The sequence below is a fragment of the Bos taurus genome, chromosome 28 (assembly GCF_002263795.3).
Source record: "Bos taurus isolate L1 Dominette 01449 registration number 42190680 breed Hereford chromosome 28, ARS-UCD2.0, whole genome shotgun sequence".
NCBI lineage: Eukaryota > Metazoa > Chordata > Mammalia > Artiodactyla > Bovidae > Bos > Bos taurus.
The window spans coordinates 14914744-14939942 of NC_037355.1; the positions used below are offsets into that span (position 1 = coordinate 14914744).

Here is a 25199-nt window from a genome sequence, read left to right on the forward strand (position 1 = left end):
TGGATGCGCTGAGTTAGGAGGCACTTTCGATCATCCAGGGGGAGGTGGCCAGCAGGCCCTATACACACACAGGGAGGCGCTCAGGAGACATATTCTAACTGGGTCTGACCTCAGTATGCACTTCACCATTTACACTGCGCTTCTGGAGTAGGGGGCGGGGTAGTGAGCATCATTTTTATTTTGAAGGAGCCAATTACTGACTTTAATTCCAATGAACCACCAGTAGATTTGGGCACTCCATCAGCTGAGCAATGAGAAATTCCAAAATCCTTCCTGAAAACCAGAAAATTACATTGATCAAGAAGCCTCAGCTCAGATCTAAATTTATTCCTTGCCTCTGCATTTTTGGTTGCAACTTCCTAGTTAAATTTCCATCAGTTAAAACTGAAAAGAAGAATACACCCCAATGTTCATTGCAGCACTGTTTATAATAGCCAGGAGATGAAAGCAAATATACTCCAATTAAAAATTAATTAAAAAAATTTTCCATCAGTAAATAGTAACCCACATTTTAGGTTTTTTAGTAGTTCTTAAGATAAATTTAATACTATCACTCCTGTTCCCTAGAGAATTATAGAAAGACAATTCTGGAATATTGTTTTCTTGAGTGACTGCTATTATATCTAACATATGCAACACTTTTTGCCAAGTACACTTAACGCTGAAGTACATAAATCTTCAGGGTACTGTCACCAATTACTTTAGAAATCCTATAACTTACCTGCACCCTGATAAGACACTTTTATAGTTCTTTTCAAGTATTTTCACTGTTTAAATGGTAAAAAATGAGGACTACATGACCTCCAGTTTAAAAAAGGTAGTACCAACAAAGGCCCAAGCAAAGGAAGAGCACACTGTCATTCTGCTAATGTGTTGTTTACGGTATCATTTTGGGAGGTATAAACACTTTGAACTCACCCAAATTTTTGGTATTAGAGTAATATTCAACAAATTTAAATGTCTAGATGAATTTCAATAAATATCTTAAATATGCTTTCATTGCACATGGTAACTGGCTTAGCAAAGGAAAGTACCCCAACTAGACTAAATGGAGACACAGGAAGACAAAGCCGTAAGGTAGTACCTGAGAAAAAGGAGCAGCCAGAAAGCTGTGGAGGAAGAAAAAGAAGAAAACCGAAGACACTATCTCTGGAAAAGGAAATGACAACCACTGTAGTATTCTTGTCTGGGAAATCCCATGGACAGAGGAGCCTGTGGGCTATAGTCCAGCCACAGGGTTGCAAAGACTCGGACACGACTCAGCACACACAGACACCATGCTGCCGGGGCGGGTGAGAAGGCAGGCAGGCAGGGCGACAAGGGCTGAGTTTACTCTGCAGTGGAAGTAAACGTCTAGCCTGAGGCAGCCTGAGGTCTTTGGATGTTAGTGACTTCTGCCGAACTCAGAACTGTGCTGCGGGCTACAGCAGCAGGGCCCACACTGAGGACAAGGTCAGACGGCCGGATCTCTGTCATGTTGAGAAACAGAAGAAGTCCATACTTTGCGTCGTTCTGGAGAGCACCTGAGGCAGGGATCATTCATATTTTTGGAAGCAGCTTCTATACAGCACCAAACCAAATATACAGTTTGGGGAGAAAAGAAGAAATGACCTTCTAGACAAGTCTAACCAAGGGACTCAATGAATGTTTTCACTTTCTTCTGATTATTCAAGATTTAACTTCGTCACCTATATGCATACTGTCAAAGAACCACTGAGAAATAATCAAGGGAAATGGCTGATGAACAGGGTCTAATCTCTGAAAACATCTTTTCCCTTCCATGTGTCACAGAAGTGGAGCCAAGTGCTCAGCTAAGCTGTGGGGGCAGGGGAGCGGGGAGGAGAAAGAGCAAATAACACCTGTGAGTATCCAAGATTCAGAAGCATCCTCCTGGTACATGGAGAAAGCTGGGTGCTGGAATGCTGATCATTTCTCAGCCTAGACAACTGTCCGCATCTTATAGCTGATTCCTGCACAACTGAACACCTCAATGCGACAGCAGATAAAAATCTGCAGTTAAGGCAGCAAGACCCATTTTCAAAAGAAGATTTTAATTAATGAGCCGATGTGCTTTGAAAAGCAAAAGGAAATTATATACAAGGCAAACAGGAAGACTACAGGAAGAAATCCCAACCTTCAAAGCAGACTGTATCTTCACTGGCTCATTCAATGTCAGTTATGAAAAATTAAGTCAAAAAAGTTGTACCTGCAGTTCCTCCACAGAGACACAGAAAAGTATGATTCTAGGGAACTGGAACAGACAGAAGAGGTTGTCCACCTTGGGTTTGGGGGTTGTTCAGAGCACTGTCAGACACTGACCATCTAGGCAAACTGTCTGATCTCTTCCAGACTATTCTTCAGAAGCATGAAAGAATGAACAAGCAGGAAGGAGGCTTTTAAAATGACTATAACATATGAGAAATGATGTGCAGGGGGAAAGGGGCATATGACAACTCTCTGTACCGTATGCTCAATTTTCTATAAACCTAAAACCTCTTAAAAATAAAATCTATTACTTAAAAACCTAACACATGTATAAGCGCACTGATTAAAAGTCTAGGCTCTGCAGTCAGAGTCCTAAGCTTGGTCTGAGATGCCACTTGTTCAGAGTTATTATGTCCTTGGCCAGATAAGCCTCTTCAAAACTCAGATTCTCTGTGAACAGTATAGTGAGGATAAATGGGACAAAAACATACAATCACCACAGTTCTTGGCCTGACTTTAAAATTGAACTTAATATTTAAAAAAATAATTACCTGATGGTTCAGGCTGTGGGATTTTTATTTATAAGGCAGTTATAGAAATGGCTATCAGATAATTATATTGTCATCTATGAGTTTTGAGATCATTTTTAAAAATGCTTTATTTGAAAAACAAGGATTATTGTGAAGCTCCCTGTTTCAGAGACTATGAAGATGGTGATAAAAGCATCAGAGAAAATTCATTAACAGTAAAGATCTTTTCTAGCCAAGTTATGTCATAGGTGTAGCACAGGATAGATTTTATGGTAATGAATGTAGTTTCAACTTTAATAAGAGGTAATTATTCAACCATCAGCTCTTGATTCCCTTAAGCAAAAGGTATTTATGACAGATTAATGCTGTCATGGGAGAAGGAAATGGCAACCCACTCTAGTGTTCTTGCCTGGAGAATCCCAGGGAGGGGGGAGCCTGGTGGGCTGCCGTCTATGGGGTCACACAGAATCGGACATGACTGAAGTGACTTAGCAGTACCAATGCTGTCATAAATACCTTTTGCTTAAGGGAACTAGTACAATGTCAATCAAATGCAGGACTCGAGAGAGGACCCAGGGAATAAACAGTGCTAAATGTCATTTTCACACCTTGCAAGTCATCAGCAATTATAATAAAGCAGACATTTAAAGACAAATGCAAGCATTACCAACTGGAGGGAAGGCGATATAAGCTCTGAATGGCCAGCTTTTTAAATAATGATCACTGACATTTATTGAGCATTTACCACGGGTGATATGCTAAAAACCTGATATGTATTATGCTATGTCATCCTCATAACAATCCTAAGAGGTAGATAGTATCCTTTTTCCCTTTTCAAAGAAAAGGAAGCTGAGGCACAGAGGTCAAATAACCTGTCCAAGATTACCCAACAAGCATATCAAGTTCTACGAAGAGCTATGTTTCTGAGCAAGACAGAGCCAATGAATATAATCCATTTGGGCTTTCAAGAAGTCTATGGCATGGTGTTCATATCAAAAGTTATTTAAAAACAAAACCAAATGATGATTGGGCTAAATGTTTTGTAATGGATAAAAAATTCACTTACTAATAGGCCCCAAAGAACAGAGTTGAACTAGTATCTTTATGAGAGGCATGTCAGTACTAATCCTTGCTGATGGATCCTGAATTAATCTTTTTCATATCTCAAAACCAACATAGAAGAAAAAATAGAGTCGTGAGTCTGAGTTTGCAGATGATGTTAGTATTTTTCAAAGAGTAAAATGCAAAGGAACCACAGAAGAAGCTCACAAACCAGGAGGAAGGTCCACAGTGGTAGATGACCCTCAGTGTGGGCCAGTGGGCAAAGCTAACCTGTTTACGCTTAACAGATGATCAGCAGTAAACTGTTAGTTTGGTAGAAAATGGGATTTTTGGAGCTTTTACAGACTATAAGATATGACAAAAAGGTCAAGAAAACAATGTACATTTCTAGGAAGAGTATGGAAAGCAATCCAACAACCATAATTATTTTTTGAATAGTTGATGAAACTCTCCCACTGCCTATATTTTTAGGTATTAATTCTTTTTTTATTTAGGTCATCATAGTTTCATGGGTAGTTGTGAGAAATTGTAGACATATCCCTTGTACACTTTGCCTAATTTCCCCCGATAGTATCATTTGGCAAAAGTATAGTACCTGTGCCCATATGCACAAATAAAATTCTACTATTTCATTTAATCTGGAAAACACTATGTGGGTCAGGTAAATACACTTGAGAAAGGCAAGGGGTCCAGAGATGGTTAAGACCAGAGGCGCTGAAATGACCATAGGAACAGAGGGGCTGCAGTGGTTAATCAACTACAAATCTAGATGCTTTTATTCTAGCAAAACAGTCAGGGATGTACTTTAAAAATGACTTTAAAGCATATTCGTTATACAGTGTGTACCTAGGCTGCCTTTGGGCTCAACTTCAAATTTAAGAATATTAGAACTATGTGGACTTTATATTTAGGTAGCATGGCATCATGTGAAACACTCAGACCATGGAGTCTGATTGGGGAAATTTCCCCACTCCTCCCCTTTCCTCCCAGCACCCGCTACCACTCACTGCTGTGGGACCGTCTACGAGTTATATTCAGTCTCCAAGTTTATTTCCTCATCTTTCATCTGGGGATAATAATGCCTCCCTAGGTGGTTGTGGCGATAAAGTAAGAAAATTCATGCAACAATGCCTGGTGCAAAAGAAGAGGTCATTGTTAGCTGAGGTTGATATTATTCATTTAAAGACCTTCAAAGCAGAGCTTCTAAACTCTGGCACTCTTGACATTTTGGACCAGATGACAATTTGCTGGGGCAGTGCTGGGGTCGTGGCTTGTCTTATACATTGAAGATGTTCAGCAGGACCTCTGGACTCTACCCACTAGATGCCAGTGGCACCCACACTCCAGCTATGACACCAAAACAATATCCCCAGATGTTGCTGAATGTCCCAAAGGCAGGGGTCAGAGTGTGGGAGGGGGGTGAAAACCACTGTTTTAAAGGACCCAGCTTAGAATAAGAAGATGAAGAACGACTCTCTACAGTGATTGCCACTTTCTAGTTAAAGCACATCAGTGCTACACACTAAAAAACATGAAAAGGTTCAAGAAGGATTTAGAAATAACACACAAACACAAACTCAGTGTATGAAGTTTCTGAAAGATATTAGGAGTTCTGGGCACTTCTGAGGTTGAGGTCTTGAAGACTCCCTCATACTGAACTTTCAAAGACTATTTCTGGGGGCTGCTGCCAGATAGGATGGAACATTATGTGGATAATCAGACCCACCTCGTGGCAGACCTGAGGTGCTCCCTGTTCCTGAAATCCAATTATAAACTTCACCTGCAGCAATAACAACTTCCATGGCACCCTTGCAGGAATACTGAGTTCCACAAAGTGTTCCCGACTCTCCCTGAACATCAGAATCATCAACAGGAGCTTGGCAAACATGGAGATTTTCAGGCCTCATCTCTACACTTTATTTTGTATCTTATGGTGGACAGCCCAGACAACTGTACATTTAATAAGCCCTGCCAAGTGAGAATGTCTAATCAAATAGACAGTGTCTTGAAATATGACAGAGAAGGTCAGGTTCTCTTTGACTCTGCCCCATTTCAACTCCAACATTAGGAAGAAACCTGCAGACCATGCAGGATTCTTTTGGGAATAATTACAGACTGTACCCGGATATGGGTTTCCCAGGTGGCGCAGTGGTCAAGAATCTGCCTGCCAATGCAGGAGACACCAGAGATGCAGGTTCAGTCTTTGTGCTGGGAAGACCCCCCTGGAGTAAGAAATGTCAACCAACTCCAGTATTCTTGCCTGGAAAATTCTATGGACAAAGGAGCCTGGCAGGCCACAGTCTATGGGGTCACAAAGAGTTGGATACGACTGAGCACCCAGCAGCAGAAGCAGCACCTAGATATACGACATGAGCATTGTCTAACAATCAACATTAGCAACAAGGTTCTTAGCCAAATGAAAATTTCAACTTGAAAATCAAGATTTTAGAATAAAATAGTTAATTATGTATTGCTTTGGAATTTCTTTTTGGCCAAGCATGCAAGATCTTAGTTCCTCAAGCAGGGATCAAACCTGTGTCTCTTGCAGTGAAAGCATGGAAGCTTAACCACTAGACCACCAGGGATGTCCCTGCAACTATTACTTCTAGTAATAAGTCTCCAGTGATAGCTTATACTAAAAACTCCATCACCTGTGCTCAAACAGAACAGGCATTACTATACGTAGTCATGTGGAACAATGCCAAACGGTCCTTCTACACATGTTGAAAATGATGAGAAGCTGAAAAGACAATCCTCATTCCATTTCCCAATCAATACCACCAGAACAGGAGCTTTTTAATGTCCAGTGGAAATGTCTGCTTCAACTGTTAAGAGGCTGTTGATTCAGTTAGAGGGATTTTGGGCCTTAGTACCATGTGGCTTTCCATCTCACATTATGCAGTTTGCAGCGCACAGGCAGGGTGACCAACTGTCCTGGATTGCCCGGAACTGAGGGTCCCCCAGTACGTGGGACTTTTAGTGCTAAAACTGGGGCAGTCGGTGACCCTCTGCACAGCCCTGGCGCTGCCCTGAAGCTGGCAACCACTCTGTCACTTTTTTCTAAACAGCGTTACCTCCCTCAGATCTGTCCCCATCCTGCCCATCTCGAGCTCCAGCTTGAGCACCTTTCTCCTCCTGAAGTAAACACACTGAGCCAACTGCTCACAGACCCTGCAAATCCATGTGGTCTGTAAGCTTCTTCCTGTTGATGAAACTAAGTCAAAGAGAACCTAAGAGAACCTGACCTTTTCGCTCTCATAATTTAAGATACTGCCCACTTAAATAGTGGCTTCCAGGACTTGAAAACGTTAATGAAATATAAAGACTCTAGGACTTCGAACCCTAGTGTCTAGTGATGAAGACTGAGAAACCCCAGGTATAAAAGCTTTCCTGGTAACTGTGATGTGCGGGAAGGTTCACTAATACTCTCCAGAACACAGTGCCCCTTCAGGGTGTCATAAAATCTGCTCTTGCTGCAAGTGCAGTTTGTAATTGTATTTCTAGAACAGGGAGCATCTCAGATATTTTGCTGGATGAGATGAATCTTTGTATTCTGTAAATTTGAGTTAAAACTCAATATTTTGATTTAAGGTCAAAGACATAAAGAATACAAAATTTTGTTCAGACTATCATTTCAGATAGCCCTCTGTAAATGTTAAACAACTTTAGGGAATTGTCTGGAGGCCCATGGATTAGGACTCCACGCTCTCACTGCTGAGGGCCCAAGCAACCCCTGGTCGGGGAAATAAAATCCCACAAGCCACGTGGTGCGGCCAAGAAAGTATATAAATTTAACTTTGATGTTTAAAATAAATAAACAACCTAAGTCATGCCTTAAATCAAATTTCAAGACTGAAACCAATATAAATCACAACGATTTATATTTGTGAATGTTTGATTTGCAAGGTTAATTAGTTGCCTATTACATCCAGATATTTCTATAAAAATCACTTGCTGGATTTTGTCCTTGTTATACCAAATATTAACATCAAGTATTACTAATCCAATATTTGCAGACATCTAAGGCTCAGGGCTAGATTCTAGACTTTAAGAGAAAAATATTATTTAAGTTTCCATAATCTTTGATAGACCTATGGCAAATGTGCTCATCGATGCTATAACACTATCATTGGGGCTTTAGGCATGCACGCTACAGTTTCCAGGAGTTCAGAGATCACTCCAGAAACCCAGTCATAGGCCCAGAGTGAAGAACTGCTGATCTAACATGAACATCAATTCCTCCCTTCTGAGTGACACGTGGACTAGAATATGTATAGCCTTCCTATAAGAGTGTGTCTTGGAAGCCAGTGAGACCAAACCACCCCATAAATTGAACTGTGAAAGCCTCTTTCAAATGCTCATCACTTTGGCAACATTCTTACCACATCAAGAGACTCCTTACTTCCCTGAAAACACCTAGTAAGCGATTTCTAGATGGTATCAAAGGGATTTTTAAAAAAATAAAATTAGAGAGAAGCATGTGCCACAGTCCAATACAGTGGCTGGGACTTCACCTTCCCTGCATCGATTCCCATGCAGTCGATTTAGCTAAACGAGACTCCTTATTCATAAGCTCTGCAAAGGCCAGAAACATCAAGATGGCAAGATGGATTTTATCTTTGCAAACTTGCAGGAGCTGTCCCTGCCCAGTGTGTGTATATGCACCCACAAGTAAACACACACACACACACACACACACACACGCCAACACACAGAGTGGAACTTTTCTGTTTCATACACTCTCTTGGAAGGACTGGAATATCTCAGATTCACCTACATTTTAGAAAATCCAACGTCCAGCCCACAAGGCTCCTCTGTAAGGAAGCTTCTGCCCGTTCCTGTTATTTGACACCTAAGACGGAATATGTTGATGGCTCCTTTATATGGGTGATCTCCACATAAATGCAGGGGTTGTGGTTTAGTCATTAAGTCCTTTCTGGCTCTTGGGACCCCATGGACTATAGCCCGCCACTATAATCCTCTGTCCATGGGATTTTCCAGGCAAGAATACTGGGGTGGGTTGCCATTTCTTACTCCAGGGGAGCTTCCCGACCTAGGGATGGAACCCTGGTCTCCTGCATTGCAGATAGATTCTTTACTGACTGAGCCAATCAGGGTACATATCTTTATTTAATAAAGAATGTATTAATAAGTTGATTCAAAATCCTCTCCATCAAGAGTGAGAAAATATAAAACTACTACCAACCTTTGGGAAAAATAAGATACATTTACACACACAAGTCATGATAAAATATATATATTATATACACACACACACACACATACACATATCCAACATGCAACAAATATTATATTGAACGGTCCTTATCAGATACTTGTGAACATCAGATAATTCAAAAATTAACTGGTATTTGGCTTGGGACTTCTTTCTGTGTTTCTATGTTGCTTGTTTACAGAGAGTGGAATAGGAGGTTGGTGGAAGAAGAAGGGCATTGTCTAATCATTTGACTCAAATCCCTAATTGGCTCAGCATTGGCTCTTGACCAATTTTACTTGCATCTCATCCAAACACAATGGCTAACAGAGCTGAGGAGCTCACCACATAACAAGACAACCAATTGGCCACCTACATACACAGGGAAATAATTTATCACTTACAAGTAGGGTCACACTAGGCCTCAGTGTCCTTACTATGAACAGTATTATTTCACAGGTTTAAGGGTTTAAATCAATAACTATGAAGTTTACAACAGTGCTTGGGCATAGAAAGTCTTCAACAATAATAGTGGCTACTACTACTACTATTATTAGCCACTAATACATATTTAAACACTGAAGATGACTGTTTTGCCAACTTAGACCACGTGGGTCGATTTAAAAGTAAGGTCTTTGATGCACTATTGCTAATGGTACTGAAATACATTACCTTTGTAAATCTTTTCCTTCCATTCCTAGAGATAAAGGACATCTCATGAAGCAAGCTCACCTAAACCTATTTCTACCATCCAAGCAGAAACCAGTCTGCAAACCTCTGACCCACTGGTGTTATAAAAGATATGCTGTGCTGTCATTTCTACTCATGTAAATTTACTATTTCTTTCCCACTGAAGTCTTCCTGGGAGCATCTGTTCACCTTCTGCTTGCTAGCCAACCTACTACCTGCGAGATTAAAACCAGAGAAACTAACGGACAAATGAGAATCAAGTTTGAGACTTTTCAAAACAAAAATTAATACTAAAAAAAAAAAAAAAAGAGAGACACAACAAGACACTATAGGATTAGAAGAAGCCACATCATTCACCTCCACCTTCCCAGGGTTGATGGATCACCTAACAAGCAATGTTAAAACTCCCCTAGCCCCTCAAAAATATTGAGAGTCTCAACACAGCCCAGATTATCTACCACTGATATAAACAAACCACGTGTGTATCACAGGACTCCAAATAGGAAAATGAAGACTTACGATGGGTGCCTTTTCACCTGACACCATCTCTGGGGACTCTGGTCCCCAGCTAGAAAGAAAGATCTAGATTCCAGCACGTCTTAACTCCCCCTGCTCCCTGTCATTTCCCCAGTGTACCAGGCACTGCTTCCCACAGGAGCCAGGTTCAGGGGAAGCAGCAAGGGGTGAAACTACCCTGAGAGCGCAGATGAGGACCCCGAGCCCAGCCTCTTACCTGCGGCCCCTGCCCCTTCGGCAGCTACACTCTGGGTGGACACTGGGGCTGGGTCCTTGACTCCGTGCACCTGCGTAGCTTCTTCCTGGTGTGTCAAAAAGGCAGAGCACAGATCAGTTTCCACGGCTTGGAGCTTCAGCAAGGAATTCTGCCAGCAGAAGCAGAACATCGGGCTGGCTCAGTTAGATGCTAACGCAATGCTGGGTCTGCAGCTTCCTTCCCCAGCACCCGGCCAGAAAGGGGTCTCGGGCAGAACTGGCTGTGCCAGAAGCAGAGGCGCGTTACTCCACAGGCAGTCTCAGTTTCTGTTTTATATAAATCTAATGTATATTGATTATCTGTGACACATGGGACTGGTGATTTCGTCAGCAAGAGACGCTGCACCCAGAGGGCCAATCTGAGAAGGTATCTGCTTCCCGGGCGCCTGAGCCTTTACGCTTTCCAAGTGTTTCATTCACGGTGCTGACATCAGGAGCGGATGACATTAGCCCCTCCCCGGCTACCATTCATAAAAGCCAGCATCCCTTCCCTGCAAAGCCCGCAGCAGCCCGCAGTGCACAAACAGTTACTGCTGCAGAGGCTGCCTGGCAGCTGGGAGGTGCTTCGGGGCTCCCTCTTCTGCATCTGCATGTGGGCTGTGTGCCTGTGTCTGGGGGGCAGGGTCTATGTGTGCGAGTGCACATGTGACTTCTCAAGTTACTTTTCTCCCATGGAATGGCTACGGCCGCCTGCTGTCAGAACAGAGGGCAGGGATGGATGGAGATGATGACCCTGGTCCCTTAGTCTGACCCCACTGCTGAGGGTGAAGCGATTCATCGTTTGTAACTCCCGGCCAACCTCCCCCATCCCCAGCTTCACTTCTCATTTTAAAATCCTCCTGTGTTTCCTAATAAGAGCAAAGTCATACAGACTGACGCACGTATCCTGCCATGATGCAGATGCTGGGCAAACCCGGTCCCCCAGCAGGTGAAAGTGAGTCACGCTGAGTCCCTGACTGGGCCCTCTTCCCTGCAACGGCCTCAGAGCTCCTCCACCCACCAGGGTCTTCCGCCCACCAGGTTCCCAGCAGAGGTCGGTGGGTGGCAGAGGGCGCTACCTGGAGTAGAGCCACGGGTTCCCCCTCTCATTATGACCCAACACATACACGCACACACACACACACACACACACACATGCTCCGACCTCCTCCATATAACTTAGTCCCCACACACCCTCATAATGCCACTTCCTACTCCAGACACACACCCCGGTCCTATGTATACCCTTGCACTCTATTATACACATACTCCGGCTCCCTACCCTATACACACCTTCACCCACCTCCTCCACACCCTCATGCCCAAGTCTCCACCTTCACACTCTACTCCACACGTAGTTTACAACTAAATATCCCACCTCCACCCATACACACGCTCATCCCTCCCCCGCAGTCCCTTTATCCCCATCCCCCCACACCAACACCCTACTTTATATACACCCCTACATACACCCTCATCCTCAGCTCCCACTCACACATCCTGTTCTCACCCCTCATCCCCAGACAGCCTGATTCCTTACCCCACATAAATGCCAACCCCCACACCTCCTCACACCCAGCCCCTTTCTGCACACATTCTCTCATCCTTCTGTTGATGTGAGTAAATATGAACCCACCGCTGTGTTTTAAAAAGCTGCTCCCTGAGGGACTTCCCTGGTGGTCCTGTGGCTAAGACTCCTCATTCCCAATGCAGGGGGCCCAGGTTCAATACCTGGTCTGGGAGCTAGATCCCACATGCCACAGCTAAAGATCTCAACCTGCCACAAAGAAGATGGAAGATCCCTTATGCAGCAACTAAGACCCAGCCAAAGAAATAAATGCTTTTTCAAAAGCTTCTCATTGAGGAATGTCTTAAATCCCTAGTCTTTTGGCCAGTTTGAAAGTGGCAGAACCTCTTTCAAACAGGCTCAGGACCTCTTCTCTGCTCAGCTCAGAGATGCAGTAAGACCTGGTACAAACTTCCCCCATGCTTAGGGGCTGACTGCCAGGGGCCCACAGCTCAGATGAAGCATCTGTCTGATGCCAGCCCATTTTTTTACAGCTTCTTCTTCCTCCCTGGGATGTTTTCCCAGCAGTTACGTGTGGAAGTAAGGGCCCAAGGTTATTGATAGGAAGTAGAGAAGGAGCAAGGGTAACAGGTTTCTGGAAAGTTTTATTAACCAAGCATTTGGAATGCAAAAATGCATGATTCCAGGCTAGCTTTCTAATGAAGGACCTTAAAAACTGGAGTGGCCTCTTATAAGGAGCAAAACTACTCTGAAAATTAAGAAATCTTACTTCCCCTGTAGCTCAGATGGTGAAGAATCTGCCTGCAATGCAGGAGACCCAGGTTTGATCCCTGGGTCAGGAAGATCCTCTGGAGAAGGGAATGGCAATCCACTCCAGTATTCTTGCCTGGAAAATCCCATGGACAGAGGAGCCTGGCGGGCCACAGTCCATGGGGTCTCAAAGAGTCAGACACGACTGAGCGACTAACACTACTCGTACTGAGCTACTACTACTACCCCCAAGCTGTGAGATGGCGCAGCTGCAACAGCAAACAGAATGGTGGCTCCACAAACAGGCATCCCTAAACACGGGTAATTCTACAAGCAGAACTCCTGTGTGAGCCAGCAGCCCACTGCTGGGTACACCCCCAAAATATTGCCAGCAGTGACTCAACAGATATGTGTACATCCACGTTCACAGCAACACTATTCCCAATAACCAAGAAATGTATCATGGACTGAACTGTCTCCCTCAAATTCATATAGTGAAGCCCTAACCTCCAATGTAACTACATTTGGAGATGAGGCCTTTAAGAGGCAATTAAGGTAAAACTTTTGGGCTCCAAAATCACTGCAGATGGTGACTGCAGCCATGAAATTAAAAGACGCTTACTCCTTGGAAGGAAAGTTATGACCAACCCAGATAGCATATTCAAAAGCAGAGACATGACTTTGCCAACAAAGGTTCGTCTAGTCAAGGCTATGGTTTTTCCTGTGGTCATGTATGGATGTGAGAGTTGGACTGTGAAGAAGGCTGAGCGCCGAAGAATTGATGCTTTTGAACTGTGGTGTTGGAGAAGACTCTTGAGAGTCCCTTGGACTGCAAGGAGATCCAACCAGTCCATTCTGAAGGAGATCAGCCCTGGGATTTCTTTGGAAGGAATGATGCTGAAGCTGAAACTCCAGTACTTTGGCCACCTCATGCAAAGAGTTGACTCATTGGCAAAGACTCTGATGCTGGGAGGGATTGGGGGCAGGAGGAGAAGGGGACGACAGAGGATGAGATGGCTGGATGGCATAACTGACTCGATGGACGTGAGTCTGAGTGAACTCCAGGAGTTGGTGATGGACAGGGAGGCCTGGCGTGCTGCGATTCATGGGGTCGCGAAGAGTCGGACACGACTGAGCGACTGAACTGACTGAACTGAAGGTAAAATAAGGTCATAAGGGTGAGGCTGACAATAGAGAGAGAGAGAGACCCAGGGATGCACAGTCACAGACAAAAGGCCATGTGAGGACACAGAGAGAAGGCAGCTGTCTGCAAGCCATGGAGGAGGCTTCAGGGAAACCAGTTTTGCTGACACATTCACCTTGGACTTCCCACCTCCAGAACTGTGACAAATGTTTTGGCCACTGAGTCTGTGGCATCTCTTTTTTTAATTGTAGCCCTAATAGAGTTTTAGCAGATTAATACAAGGTGGAAACAACCCAAGGTGCTCATTAGCAGATGAACTGATAAATGAAATGTGATATATACAATACATATAATGAAATATTATTCAGCCTTAAAGAGGAAGAAAGTTTTGACACACTCTACAACATGAATGAACCTTGAGGACATTATACTGAGTGAAATAAGCCAGTCAAAAAGGACACACACTCTAGGCAGTAAAATCCAGAGAGACGGAAAGCGGAATGGTGGTTGCCGTGGGGCTGGTGGGGAAGAAAAGGAGGTTTGTGTTTAATGGGTATGGAGTTGAAGATTAGGAAGATAAATCAAGTTCTGGAGACAGATGGTGGTGATGGCAGCCCCAAAACACCCATGTGCTTAATGCCACTAAATTGCATTCTTTAAAATGGCTAAATTGTGACATTTTACATTGTTTATTTTACCATGGTTTTAAAAAACAAAACCAGTCCTTCTCTACGTTTAGCAGGATGATTTGGACCAGCCGCCTTTTGTCAACTCTATGTGCTCTTATAGATTCTACAAAGCAGGTGAGGACATGGCCTTCGCACAGATCCAGGGGCTCCGTCTGCTGCATTCTGTGCGGCTGACTTTGGACAAGAGCCTTAGCTAGTCTAAGCCTTAATTTCCTCATGCATAACAAGAGGGAGTGATGACAGTAACAAAGGCGCCTGCTTCAAGAATGAGATGAGGAAGGCACAGCACACGGCAAACACTCAAGGCCTGGACACTGTGGCTACTACGTGAGTCTCCAAACCCCAGAGGCCGCTGGACAGAGCGCTGGGTGTCGGGGGCCAGACCCCAGCCGAAGCTCTGCGTCCTGACGCATCGCTCCACCGTCCAGGCCTCACTCTGTGACTCTGCCCAGGAAGTACCTGAGCCCAGGTGACTTGTAAGTTCCCTTCCAACTTTCCAGGACAGAAAACAATCTTGCTCATGCACTGAGGCTGATGCACGGAAGCTGGCAGCATGTGCGCTTGGATGGTGTTTGTGGAACTAAACCAAGTGTTCACACAACACAGAGAGTGAAGAATCTCACTGCAGAGGGGTTTTTCAGGTCACATTCAGAGGCCTCTCCAGTCGCCCAGAGAGTGTGTAATGCTGAGACCCAGTTACAGCTAGAAGTAGTCATGGGTGGTTCCCAGCCATCCTCCCTGCCCTCCGTCTCCCTCACTAGTACTGAGGCCCAACAGAGATGCCAAGCATCAAAGGAGATCTATTTGCACAGCTGGTTTGTTCCTCTCTCAGACACCAGACAGGAGGAAGTTTAATGGGGCAGGGAAGAAGAGAGTGCCCAATGAAACAGGAGAGAGAAGATGAAGGTCTCGTGGGACAAGGAGACATCCAAGGAGAAGGGAAAACGTGAACTTCCAGAATTGAGGACCAGGGGGCAGACTGGAAGAAACTGCATGCCAACGGTCATCAGCTATGCCCCGTCCCTACCCCACACTGACCCCTGACCTGAGGACTGCCTGCTACCGTTCCTGTTTCTCAGCACAGGAAGAGTGTGGGCACTTGGACACCCTGCATGGATTCTCTAATCCAGACAGGAGAGGCTTTCCCCGGGAGCAATCTGTGCCACTGTCACATACGTGTCTCTCCAGGGGGAGAAAGGAGACATGTGCCCATCAGGGCTGAGCCCCACAGAGCTGCCTCTGAGAAGCTCCCACTGCGTACGCGAGGGTCACACCACCCACAGCTGCACCAGCACACGTGCAGCTCCCAGGCTCTGGCAGCTCTCAGTGTACAAAGAGATGCGCTGGGCTCCAGAGCCTGAGACTGATGTCAGCCCCTTCCTCACGGGGCCCCAGTCTAGTGATGGCTAGATACACTAGCTAGATACACTAGGGAGAGATGGCTAATACACAAACGGACAAATAAAACAATGATGCCAGTTATTACTGTCACAGTTATGGCGATGAGGGGGAGAAACCACAGGCCAGGCCTGGGGACAGAGTGAGTAAGCCACTGTTTCTCCAATTCAGCCTGACTCGGTGACCTTTTATGCAGGAACAGGCTTTAGCCCTAGAGGAGAATGACAGGCAGTCAACCCCGTCAGTGCAACCTGCATCTGGTCCTTCTCGTGCTCTGGGGCTTCTCTTTCAGGCTGTCCCCAGCCCATCCCTCAAGGCTAGCCTGCCAGGGCTCTTCCAGGTTTCCACCCAAAGTCTTGCTGAAAGGGTCACTAGGATCTCCAGGAAACCTGAACAAAGGCTGATGGAGCCGCTAAAGAATGATGACTACTTCTGCTTCCCAGTGCTCCCATTTGGTCACCAGAGAAACCAGAGAGACGAGCGTGAAGCCTAGGTGTGGTTTTCTACAAGCTACTTTTTCTCTTTGACACAATGGAAAATATGCGACTTGTTTTAGAAAATACTCTACTCATTTTCTTTCCTCTACAATTACCGGGTCTCACTTTAGTTGGGTGGGAATGGGGAACACCCACACAGGCTGGATGGTGAAATACTATTTTAGGATCCCTTTGTCTACAACTCACCAGTTGCAGAAAAAGGATAGCTTCCTTTTAACTTCCATGAAGAGGTTTAGTGACCCTCGCCCATCCCTTTATCTATCCAAGAACTCGACATAGATTGTCTATTGCAAGATCAAACTGGAAATCTGCACAAAACTGAGGTCACAGCGGGGCCCCTGAACATTTCCATTCTATTGAGTACTCTTGTTCCCTGAGCTTCCAGGTTTTCTGTGTATGCTCCCTCACCACACACTCACACACACACACTCACACACACATACACACATATATACACATATGCCACCCTTCCTTTCTATTTGCTCCCTGCCCCTACTTCCCCAGGGCTACTTCAGCTGTAATTCCTTCACAGTCAAATTCCCATTAAATTTTAAACCAGTTCTGATTACCTTTATCCAAACAGGGGCCTCCAATTTCTCTTTTAGCACCTTGCTTTTTTCCCTCCCAACACTCACTATAATATGGAATTTCATTTATTTCTCTACTGTTTACTGGCTCTTCCCAGCTCCAGAAGGGCTGGAAGCATGCCGCCATTGTTCACTGCTGAAGCCCTCACAATGAGCAAAACAGGAGCCAACCATTAGAGAAACTGCCACTGTAGACTGTCTTTTGTTTGCCTGGACCCTTTACATAGTTCTTGGGAAGCCCTTCTGAGTATTCCATTTCAAGCCTCCTTGCTGCCTTGGTTCAGAAATTTTAAAATGCTCACGAATCACTGGGGAGTTTGTTAAAGATGTGGTCTCCCAGGCAGCAACAGACTCAGATTCTGTGGTCTGGAGCAGGGGCGCTGAGATGCAGGAGGTCCAAGGTCCAGACTCTGAGAAACACTGCCCTATTCACTTGGGACCTGACCCACTCTAAATGCTGCCTTGGTTGCCTGTTTAGCTCTAACTGTCCCAGGAACAATATTTTTGTTCCCTCACTGTCCTACGCTACGCAATGGAGATTCAGCATAGGAGAAGAAGCCATTCACTCCAAGCAATCCTCTGCTGAGAAGAGGATCCAGGTCCTATTCTGATGATAGAAGCACATCTTTGTAAAACAAGGACAATCTTGCCACCACACACAATAACCCAAACCAAATTTTTTTCCAGCCAGATGATCTGATTTCAGCTGAGGAAGAGGGAGTCCTGTACTTAATTTCACCTCTTTGTGATATCCTCATTATGTTCACTTTATTAAGTAAACAATAAAAACAAGATATTTAGGAGAGACCAATACAGTTTTACGAACTTACATTTTAATTCAAAATTCTGAGCTTTTCTAGAGAACAAGACATGAACAACTCATAGAATGGACTTTAGTAGTTTCTCTTTGTAATTTCTAGCACAAAGGCACAGGCATTAAGATAGACAGCTACCCTAACAAGCCTTTTTTTTTTTTTTTCCCAGAACATCAATTATATATCCCTTGGGCTGAAGTCCACAAATCTAGTCCCTGTTGTAGCCCATATGGTTACTTCTCTGTGGCTACTTAAGTTCCAGTCTTTTTTAAGCTCTGAAAAATACCTGGCTTAAAAACTAAATTCAGTAGGATGCGTGCACAGTACAGGGACCACTGGGGCTTTTAACCCCAAATCTACCATTTGTTCCTTCTCTGTCTGTAGGAAAATTATCCAATCATTTTGGCCCACGGGCACTTAATTCTTTTCTAAGACTACTTTAACCACTTAGAAATTACTAAAACTCAATGAATATTAGAAATCAATAACCATCCCACTGTAAATTATAAAATCACTTGCCATAAGAAATAAGTTACCAACCCACGTCTTTAAAGACACTGGAAAATATTAGCCATTTCCTCAAATACTAGTATTTTGTTAGAAAACAAGAAAATTAAGCTTTTACCTGCCTTAAAATCTGAGTTTTATAGCCCTAGGAAAGCCAAAAATATCCTAAAAAGGGAAAAGATACCAATGCTAGGAAGACCAGAGTCTAGGATACTAAGTTGAAGTGTGTCCTTCTAAATCCATGGAAAGCAGGGATGACAAAGTTCACTTTCTGTTGCAGCCCCCACACCCCATAGCAGTTCCAGACCCACAGCGGGGTACACATTTGCTTCTCAATAAAAACTGTTGAAAAAATATCCCCAAAGTTAAAGCTTTCAGGCAAAATTTTGGTCTTAAGATGAGCAGAAATATTTTTCTTTAATCTGTCAGGGGCTACTGGGGAATGACTATTTCATAAAACTTGTCAACTTTATATTTTGCCAAATGGAAATGGGAAAATAGATAGTTGTATAGACAGATGGATATAGATAGATGGATAGATGGGTAGACCAATAGACAGATAGAGAGATAGAGATAGGGATAAACAAACCTCCCCATCATTCCATCACAAGATGAAATTTTTAAGAACAATCTCTAATGAAAGAGGTGTCCATCAACGTTAGCTTTACAGAACACTTACTACATTTGTCCTTATATTCCTCCTTTAGCTACAAAGCAAAGAAAGTGCCACACAGGCTGACCCCTGGGAGGCATGAAGCAGACACAGTCCTTTCCAGGACTGTGGGTGAGAGAAAAGAAACTGGCAGCATGCAGATGAGTAAATGTAAAAGTGAGACAGGAGGCAGAGGACAGAGATGCCATGCCAAAGGAAGGAGCAAAGGCCGGCAGGACAAAGCCACGTGGAGTGTGGGCAATGGTGAGGCTGGTAGGCGAAAGGCAAACCCAGGTGGGCCAGTTACAGAGAGTCCTGCTAGAACTTCTCTGCTCAGCCCAACACCCCTGAAATCTCTCCAACTTAATCCCCGGACAGAGCAGCAGCTAGCATGGCTTCTACCTTTTCTGCCAATGCCACACTAAGGATTCCCCTGAGGGTCATGACTACAAACCTGGTTGCCCTGGAAACCAGAAATTAGGCTGGAGAGTTGCCTCTGAATGAGGGGGCAAGGTAAACCAGGCATGCAACAGTTCAGAGTTTCTTTGCTGGGCAGTTCATCCCACTGGGAAAGAAACCCAGGGTTCACACCATGACCATGTTGACTGCAGGATGTCCTTGTTGACACTGACAAGAAAAGTGGCTAAAATTAAATGAATCACAGGGCACCATTCCTGCTGAGAAAGAAATGCTAGTAGCGAAGCAAGGTCACTTCATCTCACCCATGAAGCCATACCAGAGAAAAGCTAAATGGCACCCCGCAGTGGTGTCATACAGGCAGATAACTTTGGATATTAGGCTTCCAGAGACCAATATTACGCATCCCAGCATCCATTTACCCATCTTCTGATCCAAAATGGGAAAATGTGTCCCTCTCTAGCCAATCAGCTTATTTCAAACCCCAAGGTCACAGTGATTGGTTCAAGAATGGGCTACAGGTCCCAAGTCAGATAAATGAGACTCAAGTATGAGACTTTACAGAATACAAAGGACTCTATTTTCATTTCTTATAAGCAGAATTTTAAAGATGGTCCCCAAGATTCCTGTATACTGGTTATGCAATTAAACACTAATTTAGGTGCTATGTTGAAGAGATTTTGCAGATATAATTAAAGTGCTAACTCAGGTGACCAAGGATACAGAGATTGCTTCAGTGGGCCTGATCCAATCAGGGTGAGCCTTTTAAAAGTAGAGGGTTTTTTTTTTAGCTGGTAGACTATAACATCAGAGATTTGGAGCACAGAAGGATTTGGTGCTGCTGGCTCAAAGATGTAGAGGCCAAGGTGAGAAAGAATGCAGGCAGCCTTTAGAAGCTGAGAGCTACTCCCAGATGCTGACTAGCAAGGAAATGGGGTCTACAGTCCTACAACTTCAAGGAAGTAAATTCAGGCAATGGCCTGAATGAGCATGAATATGGACTCATCTGCAGAACCTCCAGATAAGAATCTATCATTGCCAATGCCATGATTTCAGTTTTGTGAGACCTTGAGCAGAGTCTAATGGAGTCTATCCAAGTTTATTATCTGCACAACTGTGAGCTAATAAAAGAGAAAAGCTGCTAAGCTTCTGGCAATTTTTTACACAGTAATAGAAAACTAATATACACTAGGATTTCTAGCTGTAAGAATAACATATCCCCAGAGAGGGGTCAATCTAAAGACAAAGTCGATATAGGAAAGTAGAGTTGAAATGGAAAGATGCTGTCTACTTGACAAGCCTTTAATCCCTGGATCTAGCCAAGAGTGGAATCTATCCTGATCGTAAAGTTCCAGGTGTGTGAATCAATAAAATCCTGTTGTTTATGAAAGCCAGCTTGAATTGACTTTCAGTCACAAGGAAACTAGAAGGAAAAAAACTCAGTCAATTCTGATCTAAAGGCCCAACCCTGTAGACTGGGTTTGTATTTCAATAGAAAAATACAGCTGCCTAGTCCTACAGAAAAAAATACCATTCAGCCAACTGAGGAGTATCAAGGGCCTAAAGAAACCTCTTGCTAGACCATTTCCTCAAAATTAAAACAGTTTTGAGGGAGAACCACATCTAAAACAAAATAGTAAGTACCATCTAGAGTTCTAACAAGGCTTGATGCCAGAATGTATCTATATGCTAATCTATGGATGGTAATAAAAAGACAATCAAACCCTTCACATGGAGCCCCACACATAGACATGTGCATATGCACTCAAAAAGGGGCACAATTCACCTCATTCTATCCCTCATGGGAACCTATGACTAAATCCTATAAGCACTAGCCGGGGTAAGAAGCAGAAACAGTGAGTGTTAAAACTGAAAGCACTCCTAGAGTTAACCCAATTCAAAACCTGCCTCAATTTCACAAACGAAGAATGAAAAGAAGCTGATGTGATGATTCATGGTATGCAGTTTGGGAGCTAGAAAAGTAATATGAGGACCAAATAGGGTAAGTTTTCTCAGGGAAGGGGAGATCCATTCGTGTTCCTCACATATTGTTATTTTTTCTTAATTGAAACTAAAGCCAGTAATGGGAACTACTAGGACATGGAGAGGGAAAACAGTATTTTTTCTCATTTTATCCTTCAAGCAACTTTTTGAACTATTGACTGCTTAATGATTATATAGACAAGGGTAAACAAAACCAAGGATTATGCTGAATTAGACTTTGACAGATCTCAAGTCGAGAATATTTTCCAATCAAGATACAGGACACCACAACAAATAAAACCTTCTTATGTATTATAGCGGCAGATAATTTCCAACTAGGATCCAGGGGACCCCAACAAATAAAATCTCCAGATGTCATACGGAGGCAGAGTCAGAAAGCTCAGGTCGGTGCCAGAATGGACACAATCAGTTTTCCAGAAACCGGCTCCTATAGTATAGTCCCAGAGACAGCAAAGCTCATGGAGTGGAGAGGCAAACCCTATTGAGAGACCCATGGTCAAAAACTGGGAGCCTGAGACTACCAGAAGAAAAGTGAGGCTGGCAGGAGTTAAATGTATACTCATCCCAGTAAAAATGAGAAGTGAGTTTTTCAGTTCACTGGGAAGCTATCAGGAATACACACACAGATGGATGCTCATAGGTAGCTATTTGACATCATGTATTACCTTACTATACAGAGGAGAGCTCAGGTCAACTACTAGCTCTGGAATCAAATACAGCAGAGCCTCATCTGAGCAAGTGGAATTAAGAAGCTTAAGAAGTAGTTATGAATTACCAGATGTGAACTTTGTAGAAAATACAGTAACACCTTAAAATTGTTATAACCAACAATTACAACATTAGGGTCCACAAAAACATCTGGAAAATATTTGTGGACTATGCTTCTTACAAAGCTCAAGAAACTCATTTTGGGGGGATTTCCCTGGTTGTCCAGTGGTTAAGACTTTGCCTTTCAATGTAACGGGGTACAGGTTCGATCCCTGGTTGGGGAACTAAGATCCCACATGCCTTGTGGCCAAAAAACCAAAACATAAAACAGAATCAGTATTGTAACAAATTCGAGAAAGACTTAAGAAAAGAAACTTTTTTGTTGTTTCTTTAGACTTACAAGTTAGAATGGGAGAGCAGATACGCAACTAGTGAGTTCTTTTAAAGAACTAGAAGGCTCTGTTTTGGAGGGGGTAGTATGTAAACAATAGGCGCAAAGAACAATGAAGACGGTTAACACAACAAAACACTCTTCCTTACACTTCCACTCAGAGATGGAAGGAATACTCCGATACAATAGCAAATGTACAAAGAGACTGAAAGATAGTTCTTTTAAAAAATTACAACTAGTTGCAACTGATCATGAGTCAAAAACTAAAAACAACCATACAATGGGTTACAGCAAGGAGAATCAAAGTTAAACTACATACCCAAAATATATGAATCTCACACATACTACTGAGTAAATGAAACCAGACACAAAAGAGTACATACAGTCCATGTATATGCAGTTCGAAAAACAAATAAACAAAAGACAAAACAAATCTACTTAAGTCCAAAGAACAGTTACCGTTCTAGGGGAAGAGTGATTGGAAAGAATTAAATAAGGGTGCCTGTAACAATGTTCTGTTACTTGACGCTGGTTACACACTTTGTGAGTATTCATCCAGCTGTACACGGACAATATGTACACTTTTCTATATGTATTTTCTATTTGCATTAAAAATACTAAAGTAGTATCTCCCACCTGTATTCCATAAGACTATGTTGCTGAAAGAAATATTATTATGGGGTTCTTCCATAAGAGAGTTTGGCAGTCTCTAAGATTAGGAAAAGCTAGGGAAGATCAAGTTTAACACAGTCCCATTCTATAGGATGTCTCCAACAATGAGTTTGTGCCGGGAGCCAGCATGGGAGTTCCCACCCATGACAAAGGTCATGTGGAGAGGCCTGACATGCAAAGACGAGTCAGGGCTCGAGGGGCCCCCCTGGATCTGCCTGAGCGTCTACCCCAAAACCAGAATCTGTCTGTTTTACTATTTTACGACTTTCACCAACTCCTCTGACATTAACGGGGGGCTATCCCCGACCACCTTTCTCTTTAGGAAATCAACTTAAAGCTCTAGTTAATAAGCCTCCTGGGCATAATAGGAGTGTTTAAATCCAAATCTCTCAGACGGCTCTCTAACTTGCCTGACAGGTTTACCTGGACTCCTACAGCTACGCATACGATTGTTTACAGTCTCCCAACCGCGAGAGGCACGGGAAGCTTAAGATATTCAAATAGTATAGAGCCTCTCGGGGAGTTAGAAATTGTTAGAATAGAACTAGTACAAGATTTCATTGTTGAGACCAATGCTTGCTGCCAAGTTTCCACATCCCTGTATTGTATCCTTGGAAGTGTATTAATTAATATAGTTGGTATATAGAAAAAATAAGTAGTGGCCTTGGTGTTAACAACTTTAGACCCTTAAGGTAATAAATTCTTTCCGTTGTTGTAAGCCCACTGAACCTTTGCCCTATAGGAATGCAACTTTATCTAACACCTTCGGAGGATGGCGCCAAACTTTAAAATAATTACTCTTAGAGAAAATAAGTCTTATGGTTGACAAACCTTTATCAGAGTCATAAAATGTTAACAGGCCTTCTGGCCAGAAGATGTAAATCACCTAAACCATTTGTATACGATAAGTTTGCAGAAAAGAAAAGCCTGGTCTCAATAAGGATCAAAGACTGCTGAATTTGCATGATTTTACACCCCCTATTATCCTCTATGCACAACTTAAGGTATATAAGCTCCCTTTGAAAATAAAGGTATGGGCCTTGCTCAAAGCTTGGTCTCCCCGTGTCATTCTTTCTTGTTTCTTTTTCTCTCCTTTTCTTTTCTGTTCTTCCTTCAGGACATTTAATTGGAGCGCGGAGGTCCTCTGGGACCACTTACTTGCCTGGGCTTCTAAGACCCACTCGAGAAGGTGCCTAAGGTGGGGCACCTTCAGCAATTCGAGAGGGTGCCTGTAGCCTCTGTGGTCAGAGCAAATCTGATGTCACAGGTTTTATTGATTTTCTGCGTAAACCAGTTATAATGAGCCTCTAATCTCTGCTTTGCTATCCTTTAATCGCCAACGCCGTCCTCCCGAGGGAATCCCTGGATCCAACCGGGGCTGGACCCCGACAGGTTTGAATGAGTCAGTTCTCCTGGCATGGCTTTGGACCATGAGCTGCTTCTGTTCAAGTTTCCTCAGTGTGTGTTCCTCGGGTTTCCTTCAGCCCCTAAATCATAATTACAACGTGATCTGCACATATGATTTACTCCCTTACTGGAACAATTCCACTTGAGCACACATTGTTATAAAGTCTGGATCAGCAGAACCAGTTTTCTCATGCAAGAGCCCACATTTACAATATGGCGCTGACTGCTCTTTCAGAAGTCTGTCTTCATTCAGCATTCTTGTACCCGCGTAATCTCAGGGCAGTGAACTGGCACATTTCATGTAATGTGCAAATACAATATAGTGAAGGAGTATAGAAAAGCAGATTTTCATACAGAGCTTTGGGCAATTGTGATCTGAGAACTGCTCAAGTAATCTTAGCAATCTCATGGGGCTCCAGCTCACAAATCAGAGTTTCTCCCATAAACTTGAAACCTATCACAAGTTGACTCTTAGAATCACTTAATCTTTCTATTCGCTTATGTCAAGACAAATAGGTGCTTCTTTACAATGAGCATTTTGCTTAGTTCCCAGTGGGGCAAACAGCTGTGTTCATTAATTC

At 43.4% G+C, this 25199-nt stretch overlaps 1 protein-coding gene across 11 annotated transcripts in view; it reads right to left on the bottom strand.

Moving 5' to 3' along the window:
* Positions 1 to 25199, bottom strand: part of FAM13C (family with sequence similarity 13 member C) — a 137445-nt gene that overhangs the window by 32095 nt on the left and 80151 nt on the right. For all 11 annotated transcript variants that reach the window (XM_059882588.1, XM_010820493.4, XM_059882587.1 and 8 more), the window contains 1 exon segment: positions 10436 to 10520. In XM_059882588.1, coding sequence (XP_059738571.1) covers positions 10436 to 10520 — 85 coding nt within the window.